The following is an 18,080-nucleotide window of genomic DNA, read 5'->3' on the forward strand; positions in this document are numbered from 1 at the left end:
CTAAGAGGCCTATTAGTATAGCGGGCGGATGCCACCGCCCGTATGGCGGTGGCGATCCGTCCTCTAAAAACCTCCGCCCACATTCAATTTCCCCCCACCACATTACCATGACGGGGGGACCCCGGCGGACGGGAAGACCGTCCGCCGGTTTTCCGCCTGTAGGCAATCCGCCCGATTGCCTACCAGACGGAAAAGCAGTTCATATGGTGGCGGTGTCTGGTAGACACCGACATCCATATTACTATGAAGGCAGGCGGTGTTTGACATTGGGAGCCCGTAGTGGGCCCCCAGGGATTCTAGGGGGTGGTGGGTGCACATGGGGGGTACCTATGGTACCCCCCTGCATTTCAATGTACAACGTGGCAGGCACCGCGCGGTGCCTGTCACGTTGTGCATTGAAAGGCACAGGCTGCCTTTGTGGCATTGCGGCGGGCGGTGCTCTCTGTACCGCCTGCCGCAATGTTGCAGATGCACCATGCGCCCGCCAGTGTGGGGGGCGCATGCTAATCAGGAGTGCAGAACCGTCGCACCCTCAGCGGGCGGTCCCGTTTCCCGTGGGTATGGCGGGCGGACAAAGTCCGCCCGCCATACTAATGATGCCCTAAATGTTCTTGTTTTGTGTTCCAATAACACACTAATCCAAACATTTAAGATAAAATAACATTGAGGGTCCTACAATTAGTCTGGCAGTCTATATATTAAATCAATGCGCTGATGACATTTCGCTTTATTAGATTAGTATTTTACATTCGATTACACAATTAGCTATATGCTACCGTACTGAAGAAATGTCTCCTTTACATCTCAGACAATGTGAATATTTTTGTAGGAAGGCTTAGTGAATTAAATATTTAGTTCTACATTCGACAAAAAATTCACGCAATTTTGTGCTAATCCCTTCTAAATTAAGGCAGTTTAGCTGACTAGTCCTCGTTGTATACCACAGGCTAGAGGAGCAACTCTTCAATGTAAACCCTGGGCCCTTATTTATGAAGGGCTTGTGCCGCCATTAGGTCACTTTTCAGTGACGCTGCAGCGGCGTAAACAATGTGCCACACTGCCCCTTATATACAAAGTGACGCACCTAGGTAGATGTGTGTAAAGGCCTGCACTTCATTATACCTGCATGAGCTATAATGTATGCAGGGTGGTCATTCCCCCGTGAAAAAGCCTTGTAGAAGTGGCGCAGTGAAATAATCTATGACATTTCACTGCACCACTTCTACGACTTGACTACTTCACAATTCTGACGCCTGCTTCAAGCAGGCGTAAGGAGTGCCGCAAGGCTTTCCACATGGGACTCGCCCATGTGTAATGACACATTGCTGGAGTTGCGCCAGTTATCTAACACACTCCAACAATGCGTCATTTTTTCACCTCCAGATATGTTAGGATTCCTGATGTATCTGTAAATGTTTGCACCATGGAGCGCCGTATTGTAAATATGGTGCATCCACTATGTCATAAGAATGGCGCTATGAAAAGTGGCGCATCGCTGTTTTTGCCCAGTGATGGGCCACTTTTCAGAAATGAGGCCCTGGACATGTCTGCAAAGGGATGGTAGCACCACATTCTAAATTCTAAAGAGTGTTATTTTTCGGACAGCTATAACATAACATAAATAACATTTTCCTAAAAGCTTTGTTTAATAATTTCACATAAGCAAGAAACACCATGGAAATGGAGGATAGCTAGCTTTGCTTGATACTCCTAATTGCTATCAGCTAATATATATTTCTGCACGCTCGAATTTGCTGTACATTTTTCAGTAATGCTCTGTGTATTACCTGTAATTTTACAAACCCAACGGTCGTCGATCACACAATTGGTGGACTTGAGTCTTGTGTGGAACATTTTGTGCTGATGGAGGTATGCCATTCCTTGTGCAATGTCCGTTGCAAATGAAAACCTGCAAAATACATCATCTTCAGCATCCGTAGCAAAGGTACATTTGCAACTTAATTCCACACACAATCAGTGAAAGAAAACTCGATGAAAATGTTATTAGTTACAAACATAGAATAACAAGCTTCCTATTGCGATGATTGATTACTACCTGCTAAACACAAACATTTGCCTTTATTTCCCTTTCTCTGTTCACAACCCTTGGACACCTTGTCATTGAAGGCAGGACTGCAAACTGCTACTCACAGGGGAGGAAACCAAAGCGCTGCATGGTTGCTGACAATCACACCTACATTGCAGCCAGTAGGAATCTTTGCTAGTCACCTCATCAATAACTAATCTAGTACTGTGATAGCACCTCTTAAAGCCTGCCTCAATGTGACCGCCAGACTACTTACCGGCACAAGGAAATATGATCATATTTCCCCACACCTGAAAGCTCTCAACTGGCTTCCCTTGGAGGCAAGAATACAGCTCAAACTAGCATGCATCACGCACAAAGCTTTACATTCTAACTCCCCTGCATATCTGACACAGAAACTCGTGATCCCTGGAGGAACCAGAAACTCCTGATCTGCCAGATATTTACTGCTCCAACCTGCACGCTTTCGGGAAAAAAAACTTACAATCGGGCTTTCTCAGGGGCTGCTCCAAGAATATGGAACTCTCTTCCACTCGACATCAGAAGAATCCCCTCACTGACTCGCTTCAAAAAGGATGCCAAAACCTTCCTTATGGGCAAATTTCTTGTCTAATATTGCCTCAACTAATTTTATGGCACGACCTATGGCGGCCCACTACCTCCCTTCTGACTACCGGGTCATCCGAAACATCAGAAACTTGGGACCTGGTCAGAATAATTGAAAACGTATTTTGTAAATATGGTATCTCGCTTTGAGTAATTGATTATGTAATCTGTAAATACATGCTCCTCTTTACCCTGTGTATATGGCACCATATTACTACTCAAGCTGTAATTGGTCGATTCTAAATCTGTCTGTATATTGCTTTGCTCTCCTGTAAAGCGCTCTGATACCCTAACGGGTCAAGTTCGCGCTCTATAAAACACCTAAAAAAAAAATAAATAAATACTACATCTATGGTCTAAGAAATACCCGAATATTGATAACAGTAACTGTATCCTACTCCCACACCATGGCTGTATTCTATACCCACTTTGGGGTTAGATTTTACAGTGAGGATTGAAGAAAGCATCAGGAGCACAGTGACTGCACAATGTCTGTGGGATGGGCCCATGGACCTGCCCAGCAGATCTATCGGACTCTAGCATTCTTGTAGAGTGCAACCAGTGTTACAGTAGCACTGGTGAGATGTGGACTTACTATGGATGAAAGTGACATGTCCTGTATTCTGTAGCTAAGAGGTATCTGACAATATGCCTCTTGGAGTATTGGAGACAGACAGCCATTTTAGAGACAAGCTAGCAACAGTGATATTGGAGACAGCCTCACGTGTGTCAATGCCACCATGAGCAGCAGAAAGTGGTTCAGAGGAGCATACTACCCCAACCCGGCACAAATAAAACTGAAGAGCACAGCTGACTTCAATGCAGTGTAACTCCTCATTCACTAAGGTATGATAGCGTTTCCCTATTGAAGTTATTGCAACTTTATTAAAAGTAAAGTTGAGAGACATAGGGCCCGATTCACAGAACTAACTTAAGACAAAATCCTAAACTTACTACCATTTTGGTATTCACAGAAGGCACTTACTCATTTTGGTATTCACAGAAGGCACTTACTCATTTCGGTATTCACAGAAGTTAGGAGTCCTAACTTTAGGACTCCTAAATGCCTTCTGTGAATACCGAAAGTCTTAAAATTAGGATTTTTCTCAGTTTAGTAGTAGTATAGTTAGGACTCCTAACTTTAGGACTCCTAAATGCCTTCTGTGAATACCGAAAGTCTTAAAATTAGGATTTTTCTCAATTTAGTAATCCTAAATCTAAATTTAGGACTACTAAATTGAGAAAAATCCTAATTTTAAGACTTTCGGTATTCACAGAAGGCATTTAGGAGTCCTAAAGTTAGGAGTCCTAACTATACTACTACTAAACTAAGAAAAATCCTAATTTTAAGACTTTCGATATTCACAGAAGGCATTTAGGAGTCCTAAAGTTAGGAGTCCTAAATTTAGGGCTACTAAATTGAGAAAAATCCTAATTTTAAGACTTTCGGTATTCATAGAAGCCATTTAGGAGTCCTAAAGTTAGGAGTCCTAACTATACTACTACTAAACTGAGAAAAATCCTAATTTTAAGACTTTCGGTATTCACAGAAGGCATTTAGGAGTCCTAAAGTTAGGACTCCTAACTTCTGTGAATACCGAAATGAGTAAGTGCCTTCTGTGAATACCAAAATGAGTAAGTGCCTTCTGTGAATACCAAAATGGTAGTAAGTTTAGGATTTTGTCTTAAGTTAGTTCTGTGAATCGGGCCCAGAACCTTTTACTGTGCACAAAAGGAATACTTATTTGTTTAAATGCTAATTCAATTTAAAATGATTTAGATATTAAGTAACTTTAGGATAAGCTGAATTATTTAATTTAATTTCAATGAATTAAAGGTTGATATTTCTGGCCACGATTTTGGCATTGTCACATGTGTGATCTTACCACTTAAGCAGCTCCTACTGGCCTGTGAAGATACAAAAGAGGACATGATTGATAAAAAATACTTGGAGAAGAGAAAATCAGCTCTTTCCTTGAAAGACTGAATCCCCTTGCCAACTACAATGATATCCAAGGTCTGATCAATATAATTTCCATAAAGAATAGTGGCCTTCTTTTTCTAGTGTGCATGCTTACTTTGTACTGTAGGGACACCTCATATAAAAAGGGTCAAAGACTTCAGCCTAGAGTGGATCCTTTGGAAGAGGACGGTATTCATGGGTCCTCCAGAAGTGTAAATCAGTATCTGGCAAATAATCCCGATCTGCTCAGCTACCTGTTTTCCAAAGTTGATCATACGCTTTCCCTCCACTTGGACATTTTGGGCAACAAGAATGTATAGAGATTGAAATCATGCTATAGCTAGCCACAATTATGTGGGAGCTGGCCTGCTGTAGAGTGAAGTTAATGAGATATATAGTCTCATACTAGGCTATTGGTCTCCTTTTTGAACTTGAGAGGAAAGGGATACCTTACTGACCATTACTGACCAAAGCAGTTAATTCTCAGATACAAAGATGGATCCATCCTAGGAAGTTAGATATTTTATGGCAAAAAATACCAAATTTCTAAAAGTGACATTTTCAGAATTGTGACTTAAAATCTCATGTTACCATTAAAAAAGGATTTAAATTACAATGCATTTATTACAATTCATTTGAGTCTAAACTTGACATCCCTATCTTATCAAGTAACCCAATGTTATCCCATGGGAGGGATAGGCCTAACTAATTTAGGAGCTTTTCACTACCAGGACATATAAAACGTAAATATAAGTGTCCTACGTTTTAAATACAATGCACCATGCCCTATGGGCTTTTTAGGATCTACGTTAGGTTTGACTTAAATGTACTAAAAAGAAAGGTTTAGGCCTGGTAAAAGGATTAGTTTGCCAGGTTGAATTGGCAGTTTAAAACTGTACTACAGGCTGCAATGGCAGGCGTGAAACATGTTTAAAGTGCTACTTTAGGGGTTTGTACAGTGAGTTCTGCCAGCCCACTAGTAGCATTTATTTCACAGGCCCTGGGTACACGCAGTACTATTTGCTAGGGCCCTTTAAGTGAATTAAATGTGTAGGCTAATTTGATCATGTTTTGGGGAGAGGGCACAAGCACTTTAGCACTGGTTAACAGTGATAAAGTGCACAGAGTCCTAAGCGAACAAAAACGAATTCAGAAAGCAAGAGGGGTGAAGGCAAACAGTTTGGGAAAAGACCACACCAAGGGTGTCAGGTCTGACATTTGGAATCTGAAATAGCTCTCTGCAATGAACCAATGAACTAATCAGATATGTTCATTTTGTCAAAGGCTTATCACCATAACAAACACAGACCCACTGCACTGAGAGTAAGCTTTCCCACAAGGAAACCCTCAATTACAAAAGAAATACAAATATGTCCGAAATTACAGTTGTCATATCCCTTCTAAGAGGATTTAACAAGTTTTATCATAGTACAATTCCCACAGTTTGTTCATGTGGGTCACCAGCACCAAACCCTTGCCCACAACTGTAATCTGTGAGATTCCATTTAGCAAAATACAGGCTTTAGCACAGGATATTAAGAATCCATCCTTAAAAACCTACAGTGTTTTCATTGAATCACTGACATAATATCGAAGACAAAAATATAGAAAACAAAAATATTGATGTAAAAATATCGATAGTCAAAATATCGACATCCCATCTTTAAAATGTAAATGACAAAAATATCGAGAAAAAAAATATATAGACAAAGAAAATATCGATGTCCAAAATAGTGTTTTTTTTAATATATCAAAAATAATGTTAAAACAATTAAATTATAAACTTAACTAAACAAAATTACTTAGATATAATATACATTAAAATAAATATAATAAATTGAATTAAAAAAATGTAAACAGATATATAAAATGTAATATATAAATGTAGATTTACTTAAAAAAATAAATAAACTAAAAACTTACATTTATTTTAAATGTTATAAATATATAAAAAATTAACTATAATATAAATATATATATATATATATATATATTTATATACACACCTGTAACATATAATATAATAATAAAAACATTATATTATCAAATAAAATACTAAAATATTTATACATTTTTAAACTTACATTTTGCACTCCATTGAGTGCAACAGTACTAAAATTGTTGAATAGCGTAGGGGTAAAAGTTACTATTCCCACTCCAGTGAGTGCAACAGTATGGAAAGTATTGGATAGCGGAGGGGTAAAAATTACTATTTCCACTCCAGTGAGTGCAACAGTAGGGAAAGTATTGGATAGCTGAGCGGTAAAAATTACTATTTCCACCCCAGTGAGTGCAACAGTAGGGAAAGTGCTGGATAGAGTAGGTGTAAAAATTACTATTCCCACTCCAGGGAGTGCAACAGTAGGGAAAGTATTGGATAGCAGAGGGGAAGAAATTACTATTCACACTCCAGTGAGTGCAACCCTAGGGAAAGTGTTGGATAGTGGAGGAGAAAAATTTACTATTCCCTCTCCAGAGAGTGCAACAGTAGGGAAAGTGTTGGATAGGAGAGGGTTAAAATCAATATTTCCCAAAAATTAAAATTAAAATTAAAAAGAAACAAAATACCAACTACAATACAAAAATATAAAAATATAATAAATTACAAAACATAAAAAAATGTAATCTTAAAAACTTACTACAAATTAACTACAAACATTAGTTTATACAAATAAAAAAAAAATTACAAACAAATAACCATATTTTAATATAAATAATTATAATCAAAAAATTAATTATGAATCATTTTTTTTTTTTTCAAAAACCTTTATTCTTTTAAATCAGTGACACAGCTATTCAGCCGACAACCCGGAGGTACGGCAGCTTTAGAAACACAACACATGCGAGCGTCCACATTTCACTGACAGGAGAGTAAAAAGGTTCTGTTTTAAATAAACACAAACCCAAACCAAAACACAAGCAAGGCGATAAGTACTGTAAGCACCAAAAGGGGTTCCCATCAGGGGGAGCGAGCCCCATTTCGTCCAACAGACACAGGTCTATAGTAAGGGAAAGGAGGGGAAGTCAGAGACTCAAGAAGACAAACACATACCAGCAAGGAGTTCAAAGCCGGAAAGAAAGCTAAGGGGAGAGCTGCTCCTCAGGCGGGTCCGGGTCTGGGGGCAGGCATATGCCCCCTCTGTACTGGTTCCATCGCCCCCATACTGAGTGCCATTTCCGAGGGCGCCCTCGAGCACAATACACTGTCTTCTCCCTAAACATGCTCCAATCCATGTTTTCCATCCACGCATGAATCATTTTTAAATAAATTACTTCACACCATTGTGGAAATATGGATTTTTCTGGTCAGTTATGTCCCCTATCTTGGACCCCAACGGTTCTATGTGCATGTTTCAAGTACATGTATGTTCCCTCCAGTTCCAGTTATGGAGACGCAAATACATGTGCGTCCACCGTTAACATGTCCTCTGTCAGATCCGCCATGAATAGGCCGGATATTCCATTCCTAAGTACAAAAGGCCACCGGCTTTATATGGTTCACTTATGCCATTTTACAGTCCAGGCAAGTAGGCCCTGATTCTGTCATCAAACCTCTTCTTGCCTTCTGCCTCTGAAAGCTCCAGTTTGAGCCTGCATCTGTGACCATGAACTTTGTCTCATTCTCTGCGCGGCTCACGAAGCCTGACATCAGCCTATTCTCTGCCAAGAACTGTATTTCACCTTCGAATTATCTGCTTCCCCCTCAGCCAAAGCATTCCTGCCTAGTAGTTTAAGTAAACATTCTTCCAGCTACCGAGCAAAAGGCCCGGCTTCTCTGTCTTTATACAAGTAATTCATAGCCCTGTTACTATGGAAGATTCCTACCCCCTCGCATTTAGTGTAGACACTTAGACGCTTGTACACGCACGCACAGTCAGTATAGAATAGATTCTGTCCGAGAGTCCTTCCTTTGTGGATAACATAGTTCTTTAAACATAGGATGTTAGATATGATTTGGGATTAGGTTGACTTGACCCCCCAGACTTCTAGTCTCCACATGTAAAGCTAAATATCAAGTCCCCTTCACCCCCTAGTTACACGTCAATCACACGTCATGCTGCTGCGCGCGCATCTATGCCAAGTATTATCTTATAGATCCACCTATATGTGACATCATAACCAATTACGTTCCTTTTTACTCCTTATTACACCCATTTTCGGTTACGCAGATAAATCGTCATTTTCCTTATCAATTGTTACGCCTACTGTATTCGCTTCATTGTAATGTATGTACTATAAAAGCCATTTCATGTCAATAATGTACGTACTTCACTTCCTGAACCTCCGTGGTGATGGAACTTGGAGCAACCGATTATAATCGTTCATTGGAATAAAGCCCATTCCGAACCTCTAATACCACGGATTCTGCCTCTCATTTTACTGAGCTATTTTATTATGTTTCTGTATCAAATTAAGTCCAGGTAAAGGAATTTTATTTACCACATGAATGGCGCCCGAATAGGGACACTTTCTCATCTCACGCGCCGGCGGTGAGTTGCAGGCCCGGTCTCCTGCCACAGCTGGACGGACAATAACGCGAACCAGCAGGATTTCCTGTATCTCCCTCCGGTCAAGCGGGGGCGACTGAGGCTGCGATCAACACCCAGACGAGGCGGTGAGAAGTGCGAAGTATCCCGACCAGAGCCTAGCTGAGAGAGCAAGATCTGAGGTATACAGAGGCCCACCAGTTTCCGAAGTCCCAAGTCGAGTCCAGTTTCCGACGAGTCGAGTCGAGTCCAGTCCGGTTCAAGTTCAAGTTTCCGAGGCCTACCGTTTCCGAAGCTACCCGGTGAGTACCATTACTGGGGAGGCATTTCTGACGTGCACATAGGTTGTGCCGGTCAAGACGGGTTTGGGTACACAAATCCGGTCTGCACTGTTTTAGCAGTGTATATGTACTGTTTAGCAGTATATCAAGTATTCCGAAGTATCTAGTTATTGTCCAGAATTAAGCTTGGTGATTAGTTATGCAGACGATCATCATTGTTGTTTCAGTTAAAGGTTTAATGTTTAATGTTTAATGTGTTTAAGTACGTTCTGTATATTGTGGTATGAATGACTGTTCATTATCGTGTTTATTGTATTAAGTCTGTTCAAAATCAAGTATCAGGTCAGTTGGTCAAAATCAAGTATAAGGTCAGTTCTCAATATGCCGTTCTTTTCGAAACTAAGACAGATCACTACAAGAAAAGGGGTACTCGAAGAAGCCGTTCCCATTCCTCCTAGGGACACTCCAGGGTACTTCATGTATCATAAACATGGCTTAGACGCTATATTATTTCTTGATTTATGGGTAGATTACACCAAGGAATTACCAGAAAGTCAGAGGTGGCCCACAGCGGGAACCTGGGATGCAGAGTGCATCATGAAAGTAGAAGAAGAGTTATGGAAAAGGAAAGTCAGACAGTCACAGAAAGATGCCATTGAATTATGGCGTAAAGAATCACATAGACGAACAGAAAAAGCACGTAGACAGGAAGAGAAGAGTAAAGAGAATTCCAATAAAGTTCAAGAAAATCTATTAATTGAGGAAGGTATCCGAGTGAAATCAGAACAAATAGACAGACAAAGAAATGCCCTTATGAATGGTATGTATCCCCTTCTGGCCGAAGGATTACCTAAGGCTACTCCAGAAATACCGAAAGACTTGCCACCCCCATTGTTCCCAATAAAGGTACATCCTAAGGGGCATCCTAGAACCGCAGAAGATGTTTTTCTTTCCTCATATTTAGATGACGCAGCTCCCGAGTATGCTAATTCCGCCCCACATAGACCGCCTGTCAGGGAGGTTCAACGCCAAGATCCGGCACCCGTATCTCTACAGTCACAAGTTCTGGCAAGCACATCTGCTTCTGCATCCGCTCCTACAGCTGCTTCTATAGCTGTGTCCACCCCTATAGTTGCTATATCACGTTCAACGAATCCTTTCACACCCGACACCCCAGATGGGGCTACGGGAGGTGCTACCAATATTTTTTCTACGCCACCCAGAATAAATAAACTTACTTTTCAAGAGTCAGGACATTCACGTACACCCAAACTCATTAATGCCCGTACGCTTAAGGAACTTCTTATAGATTGTAGATATGACCCTGTGCCCGGAAAAGAGGACGAAATGACCCTAGCATCATTACGTATCAGACGAGCCGCAGTGTATTTAGGGAAGTTACCAGGAATGACTGCGCATCTAGATAAAATATATCATTTTGTCCAAACAGGGCGAGATCCAGAATGTATTAACAGAGCTATGGAATACCAGAAAGTGGAGATACAGGGGGAACTGTTACGTTTCCTCATAAATTGTGTGATCAGAAATGAAGACCGACCGGGGGTAGACCCGGAAGCAATGCAAATTCTTACCCGATGGAGCCAGAATATATCAGAAGGGAGACATGATAAGCAAAATTGTATAATAGCCATGTGCCGAAAGATCCGTAAAGAAATAGAACGCCTACACGAAGAGAGATTAGAGGTAGATCAGTTCGAACAAAGCGAGGAAGAAGGGTCAGGACTGCCCACAGGACAGTCAGAAACTATAGCCTATGTAGGTAAAAGAAGATCTTGTAATAGTACGAGATGTCTTATTGACCCGATACGCCCGATATGTCCAGACAATAACAGGGGTTTCCCAACACCCATAGTCCATATAAGGTCTAACGAGCATTCGTTCCAAACAGCTGACAAATTACTCCGAGAACGAAGGGGTTATCATTTCCTCGATTCTATGGATGAACAAGATTTAGCCAGGGCAGCTGTCCATTGGGTGGACAGTCCCGGAAAATATAGTGATGATACAGTAGTACGCACATTTTTGAATCTCACCCCAGATGAACAGCGTTTAGCTGGGATTTATATGACTCAACAACTCATTATACTATATCAGAATCAACATTCAGATCCTGGTCCCTTACCTGATATATTGACCGAATTACTCACGAATAGATGGAGAGGTTCAGGTACTAAATTAATTAAAGAAATTCTAGAATCAAGAAAGCAATATATTCTTTTTGTATGTTCAGAACATGTTTCATTGCCCGTCAAGGAAAGAACCACGTATCACATGGATAGACAGAATCCCTTACGAGAAGTGCACCCAATAAAGGGCGAGGACAACGAGTTCAAGCGCGTATTTGTATATACGCCCATATCAAAAATAGAATTGTTACAAATGAAGAAAGTGGTACCCAGTCATGACAAAGATCCAGCGGGTTTTCACCGAGAAATTAAAGACATGTTACTCATGGGAGAGTATACCTATCCCGACATTATGACAATATTAAAGGTATTAATGCCTGCCGGCATTTATGAGAAACTCAAGGAAAAAGAGTGGGAGGTAGGAGACCAAAAGATAGAATGGTCAGTGTTAGAAGCGGAAGAAAAGGCCCGAACTGCAGGAGCAGGACTCGGGGATAAAACTAAAGCCCTACCAGGTTTATTAGTACAGGTACTGCCACGTTTATTAACTACGAAAAAGGAAGATTGGGGTACAATTTCAGCCTGTAAACAGAAGCAAGATGAAGACACTAGTGATTACTATGCCCGATTTGAAAAATGTTTTGGTATAAATAGCGGCATAAAAGCAAGTAGCGAATCATACCCACATCTGTTCGTAACAAAATTAGTAGAAAATGCCCTGCCCCAAGTAAAGAATAGAGTATTAAAATTCGAGAGTACCTGGCAAGGTAACACTCCATCACAAATGCTACAAATGTTACAGTACCATCACAATAGAATTAGAGAGGAACAAGAACATGAACACAGACGCATGAAAGACACGAAAATGAAAATGCTAGTTTCCCAGACAGTTCCAGCTGAAGGACATAAAAAGGGTATGACACATTCCGATTCAGCAGGACCTGTAAAAGGGACATGTAATTATTGTAAAAAGCCAGGTCATTATGTACACGATTGTCCAGTTTTAAAACATAATATCGCCATAGGTAAAACACAAGAGAGATCACGGCCACTTAGACAAGATCAGAATGAACAAGGAGCTCTGCAGCATGCCCAGGCCATGCCAGCCGCACAACAGCCAATACAGTTTGTGCCAGCTGCACCACCGTTGCCTGTTGCTGCCACACAGACAACAACACGACAAATGTATCAGACCGCACAGTATGAATATCCTGAGTATCAGCGTTACGCATGAACTAGCCTAGAGAGGGAAGTTGACTTACCCCTTATCGAGATCCCTGTAGATCAAGAAGGACCTTACGTACACAGTGAATTATTAGGCCAAGATAGAAAAATTTTACTCGATACAGGGGCAAGTCGAACAACTATAAAACGTAGTGAAGTTCCAGGGGCACCCCTCTCAGGCTCACAGAATATTTCCCTTGGTTTTTCAGGAAAACCTATTGTTAATGAAGTATCACAGCCTCTTCCACTTACGATAGGACCTCTGACCCGAACTACAGATTTATTACTTAATGAATCATGTCCAGAAAACTTGCTAGGAATAAAAACGCTAAAAGCTCTAGGAGCCATAATATGTTGTTCTCCGGAAGGAGTAAGATTGTTTTTACGTGATTTTAAAGGTCATTATGTGTCTAGAGACATGGATCCCCGACTGCAGACTTTACCCACACATCTATGGGCACAAGGCCCTACTGATGTTGGTTGCATGAATATTACACCATATCGAGTCACATTAAAGGCAGGAGTGGTACTACCACGAATGCGACAATACAAGTTACCACCAGATGCTGTAGTGGCTTTACTGCAAATCATTGACGAACTCATTGCCCAAGGAGTGGTTGTAGAAACCGACTCCAATGTATGTAATTCACCAATAATTCCGATTCTTAAACGAACAGATCCAAAGGCCCCGCCAGTATATCGATTGGTTATTGATCTGCGCGAATTAAACAAATGCATTGTGCCACAATTTCCTGTGGTCCCAGATATCTCGTCATTACTGACAGCCATTGATTCCGAAGCAACATTCTTTACTGTAATCGATCTCAAGAATGCCTTTTTCAGCGTCCCAATAGATCCGGAAAGCCAATATTTGTTTGGATTTAGTTTAAATGGACGTAGCTTTAAATTCTCACGCGCACCTCAAGGATTTACAGAAAGCCCCAGCATCTATAGCCAAGCACTGAAACGAGAACTTGACAGTATCCACATGCCAGTTAACACTGCTCTGCTTCAATACGTCGATGATCTGCTGATCACCGCCCGAAGCGAACCCGAATGTGAAAAAGCATCACTGACAGTTTTACAATTCCTAGCCGAAAAGGGGCACAAGGTGTCCCCTTCTAAGCTGCAATTCTGTGTCCAGCGAGTTGTTTATCTTGGACACTCGCTGTCCAAGGAGGGAAGGCAGCTTACACCGGACCGCATTCAGTTAATAGCTAACATGCAAATACCCAAGACACAAAAGGAGGTGCGGGCTTTCATAGGTCTCACTTCATATTGCAGGCAGTGGATCTCTCAGTACGCATTTCTAGCAAAACCACTCATTCAGTTGACAACACAGGAGGCAGCCACATCGACTGTTCTCCCTTGGACCCAGGAACATACACAAGCTTTTGAAAGCCTAAAGAAAGCTTTATGTCAAGCACCTGTTTTAGCAACGCCATGTTACAGAAAACAGTTTACACTCTTTGTTACAGAACGCGAAGGTACTGCTTTGTCAGTACTCACACAGGAACAAGCAGGAGCACACAAACCATGTGCTTATTTTTCTAGTACATTAGATCCCGTAGCTCAGGCTTTGCCTGCATGCCTGAAATCAGTAGCAGCGACAGCTTTAGCAATCAGACAAAGCGATGCCATAGTGTTAGGACATCCATTGACAGTTCAAGTACCACATGCAGTAGAGGTTCTTGTAAATAGAACGCAAACACAACACTTGACTATAGCACGACTTACAGGGTACGAACTTACATTGTTTCAGCCACACATAGAAATCAGACGCTGTAACACATTGAATCCTGCCACACTTTTGCCAGTAATCGGAACAGACCCACTAGCCCATGACTGTATTGAAGTTATTACTATAACGACGAAACCTAGACAAGACTTAACCGATGTCCCATTGTCAGACCCAGACCTGACATTGTATGTAGATGGTTCATGTATGAGAACATGTACAGGAGAGTTAGTGGCCGCTTACGCAGTCACAACAGATACTGAAGTCATTGAAACTAATCGTATAAATACTTTGTCAGCTCAAGCCGCAGAGCTCATCGCTCTGACACAAGCCTGTATTCAAGCCACAAGTAAGAAAGTCAACATATACACTGATTCACGTTATGCATTCGGAGTTGTACATGACTTCGGCGTGCTGTGGCGAGAGAGAGGTTATTTAACTTCCCACGGTGCCCACATTCAGCACGGACCCCTCATTCATGCCTTATTAGATGCAATACATCTACCTACTGCAATATCAATTATGAAATGTAAAGCTCATACGAAAGTTACTGATATCATTTCTCAAGGCAATGATCTAGCCGACAGAACAGCTAAACAGACTGCTCAAACCCAAACATCCGACATGACAAAGACAATAGTCCCGATGCCGACACATTGTATGACAGTTAAAGATCCTACCCTTGACGTAATTGACATACAGACACATGCTACACCAGACGAAATAAAGAAATGGACTGAATTAGGAGGGATCCAAACGGACCAAGGATGGATGATGAAGGAAAAGTCTGTATGGTTCCTTCCTGATTCAATGGTCCAAGTTATAGTTAACACTATACATAGTCCAGCACATCTAGGAGAAAAAGCTATGCTAGACAGCATTCAACACATTTGGTTCAATAAACATTTACGAGCAGCAGCCAAACAAAAGGTCCGTACCTGCATGATCTGTTGCCAGTTCAACCCAGGAAAGAGCGTTCCCGTAGAACAGGGTGGATTTCATCCTCCTGATCACCCTTTTGAAGTCCTCCAGATGGATTATATCCAGATTGAACGATGTCGAGGATTCAAATATGTTCTCGTAGTTGTCTGCGCTCTGTCCCGTTGGACGGAGGCATACCCGGTTTCAGATTACACTGCCCCGACTACTGCCAAACAGTTGGTTCGAGAATTCTTCCCACGCTACGGTTTACCACGTGTTGTCTACTCAGATAACGGCCAGCCGTTCTCATCCGAATTAATGAAACATGTTTCACTTCTGTTAGGATATCAGTGGAAATTCCACTGTGTCCGACACCCCGAGGCAGCAGGTCTCGTAGAAAGACATAACCAGATCCTGAAAATTAGATTGTCCAAAATATGCCGAGAAAAAGGTGTCGACTGGATAGTAGCGTTACCAGTTGCACTCTTTTACATGAGAATGGTAGCACACTCTCGAACAGGGCTATCCCCGTATGAGGTGATCTTCGGCAGACCACCAAATATGTGGGGGACGCCTGTACCACGCAAAATAACTGATGTTGACTGTAATATGCTGACAGATTACTTGGCTTCCTTGATGTCTGCACTACAATCTTGTCGTTCACAGGTAGCTGCAGCCTTTCCCGACAACACTGAGGTGAAACCCCATGACGTAGTTCCGGGTGATCTCGTATTTGTGAGAAATTTCGACCGAAAGACTCAGCTGGAGCCCAGGTGGAAGACACCCAAGTTGGTTCTGCTCACCACAAGGACAGCCGTGAAGATCGAGGGCCGCAAGGGCTGGATTCATTCAAGTCATATCAAGAAATTTCATGGACTATCCTCGGATATAGACATTGTGCCCTGCACTCCCTCACAGACTGATTCAAAACTTCCTTTGGTTGAAAAGACCAAAACCGAACTCTATAAAGTAAAATTGAGGCCTAGAACGTCAGACAATTTGATTGTTTAAGTCCTCTCCAAGGTGAAGCGGTTGAATTTGTCTCTGACATGTATCCTCTAGACCTGAATCATGGACAGTCGCGGAAAATGTTGAAACGACAGGCGTATTGTAAATCACTGCGTAGCCACTGCATAGTGACATTATTAATCTTGTTTTTCTTGAGTCTTTTAATAATTACTGCAAGTATATTGTTGCACATATATTACCCTATTGCCCGAAATGTTTACAATGTTACCGCAGAACATTCTTTTAGTGACTTACCTCCGCATGAATTGTCTTATAGACTTGCGCTGCGCAATAACACTTTCATTAGTATGTTACATCATTCCCATCAGACTAGTAATGCAACAAATTGTTGGGTGTGTGGCCGACTCCCTCCCTATCAGAATTATGAAGGAGTCCTGCCTTTCTTTCCACATCCGTTTACACATAATGGCTCCTGTGGAGCATGGTTTAGTTTAATCAATTCCATAGACTCAGACACAGCAGTTTACCAAGATCAGTGGGTATGGGGAAACCTAAACCTAGTTTTACTCAAGGTCTGCTACCTTGACAAGGAGGGTCGTCCCAAAAGAACAGGAACTGATCTAGAAAATGAAGTATATGGATTAGGTAATTTTACACCTAATCTCATGATTCTAAATGTCGTATCCGAAGTTTAACTAGTCTTACCCACCATGTCAGTATTCCCAGCGAAGGGTGAATTGTGTGTAAGAAAGGTTGGTTCCATACATATGGGCCATAGTAAATGCACTACTACAGTAGAATTCAGTGATCAAGGCAAATCCTCATTCAGAGCTTATCGCCACTCCTACTTTATATGTGGTCAGACCGCATATATGCGTCTACCTCTAGATTGGGATGGTACCTGCTACATTGCATTCCTTTTGCCACCTGTTTTCCTAGCTCCTCCTGATTATTATAGAAATATTCATTTAGTACACAATAGAGAGCGGAGAGATCTCCCGATTGTCGATTACACTGAAACAGCATGGGAAAAATACACAGATTTCAATAAAGGCATCTTTCCCTATATAGGTACTGTTACTAATAGTAAGCTGATACGTAGATTAACTAGAACCCTTGAAGCAGTAGTGAATGAAACTATTTCCGCCTTAGGCAATTTAACAGAAGAGCAGTCTGCTATGCGGATTGTTGTGCTTCAAAATCGTCTTGTCCTTGACGTCATCCTGGCTGATAGAGGCGGAGCTTGTAGGGTCATCGGATCAAGCTGCTGCGTATTCATACCAGAAAATTCGCCATCAGTATATAAAGCCATAACTCGCCTTCATAAGATTGTAAACCAGATACACCAGAACCCAGGCACTTGGACATGGTCCAGTTGGTTTTGGAGTGTGATATCAGCCTGGGGATGGAGAGTTCTATCCTTCCTAGGTATTGGCCTTCTCATACTATTCAGTTGCTGTCTATGTCTACAATGTGGACCAGCGATTTGTGGTCTGTGTGCCACATCGTGTATTCCACCACCAAGATCTCATTCAAGACCACGGAAGAAGAAAGAAGAACAAATGATGTTATATGAACAGATCAATGGATTGATGAAGATTGATATCTCTTGACGGGCAAGTAGGGGACAAGGAGGGAATGTGGAAATATGGATTTTTCTGGTCAGTTATGTCCCCTATCTTGGACCCCAACGGTTC

General features: G+C 41.6%; 1 protein-coding gene across 1 annotated transcript in view; it reads right to left on the reverse strand.

Annotated features, from left to right (window-relative positions):
- LOC146866242 (atrial natriuretic peptide receptor 2-like) overlaps nt 1-18,080 on the reverse strand; it is a 398,280-nt gene that overhangs the window by 320,077 nt on the left and 60,123 nt on the right. The window contains exon 2 of the mRNA XM_085640809.1: nt 1,788-1,909. Within this exon, the coding sequence (XP_085496935.1) occupies nt 1,788-1,878 (91 nt within the window). The 5' untranslated portion in view covers nt 1,879-1,909. The remainder of the gene's footprint in view (nt 1-1,787; nt 1,910-18,080) is intronic.

This window comes from Triturus cristatus, chromosome 2_1 (assembly GCF_964204655.1).
Source record: "Triturus cristatus chromosome 2_1, aTriCri1.1, whole genome shotgun sequence".
Taxonomy (NCBI): Eukaryota; Metazoa; Chordata; class Amphibia; order Caudata; family Salamandridae; genus Triturus; species Triturus cristatus.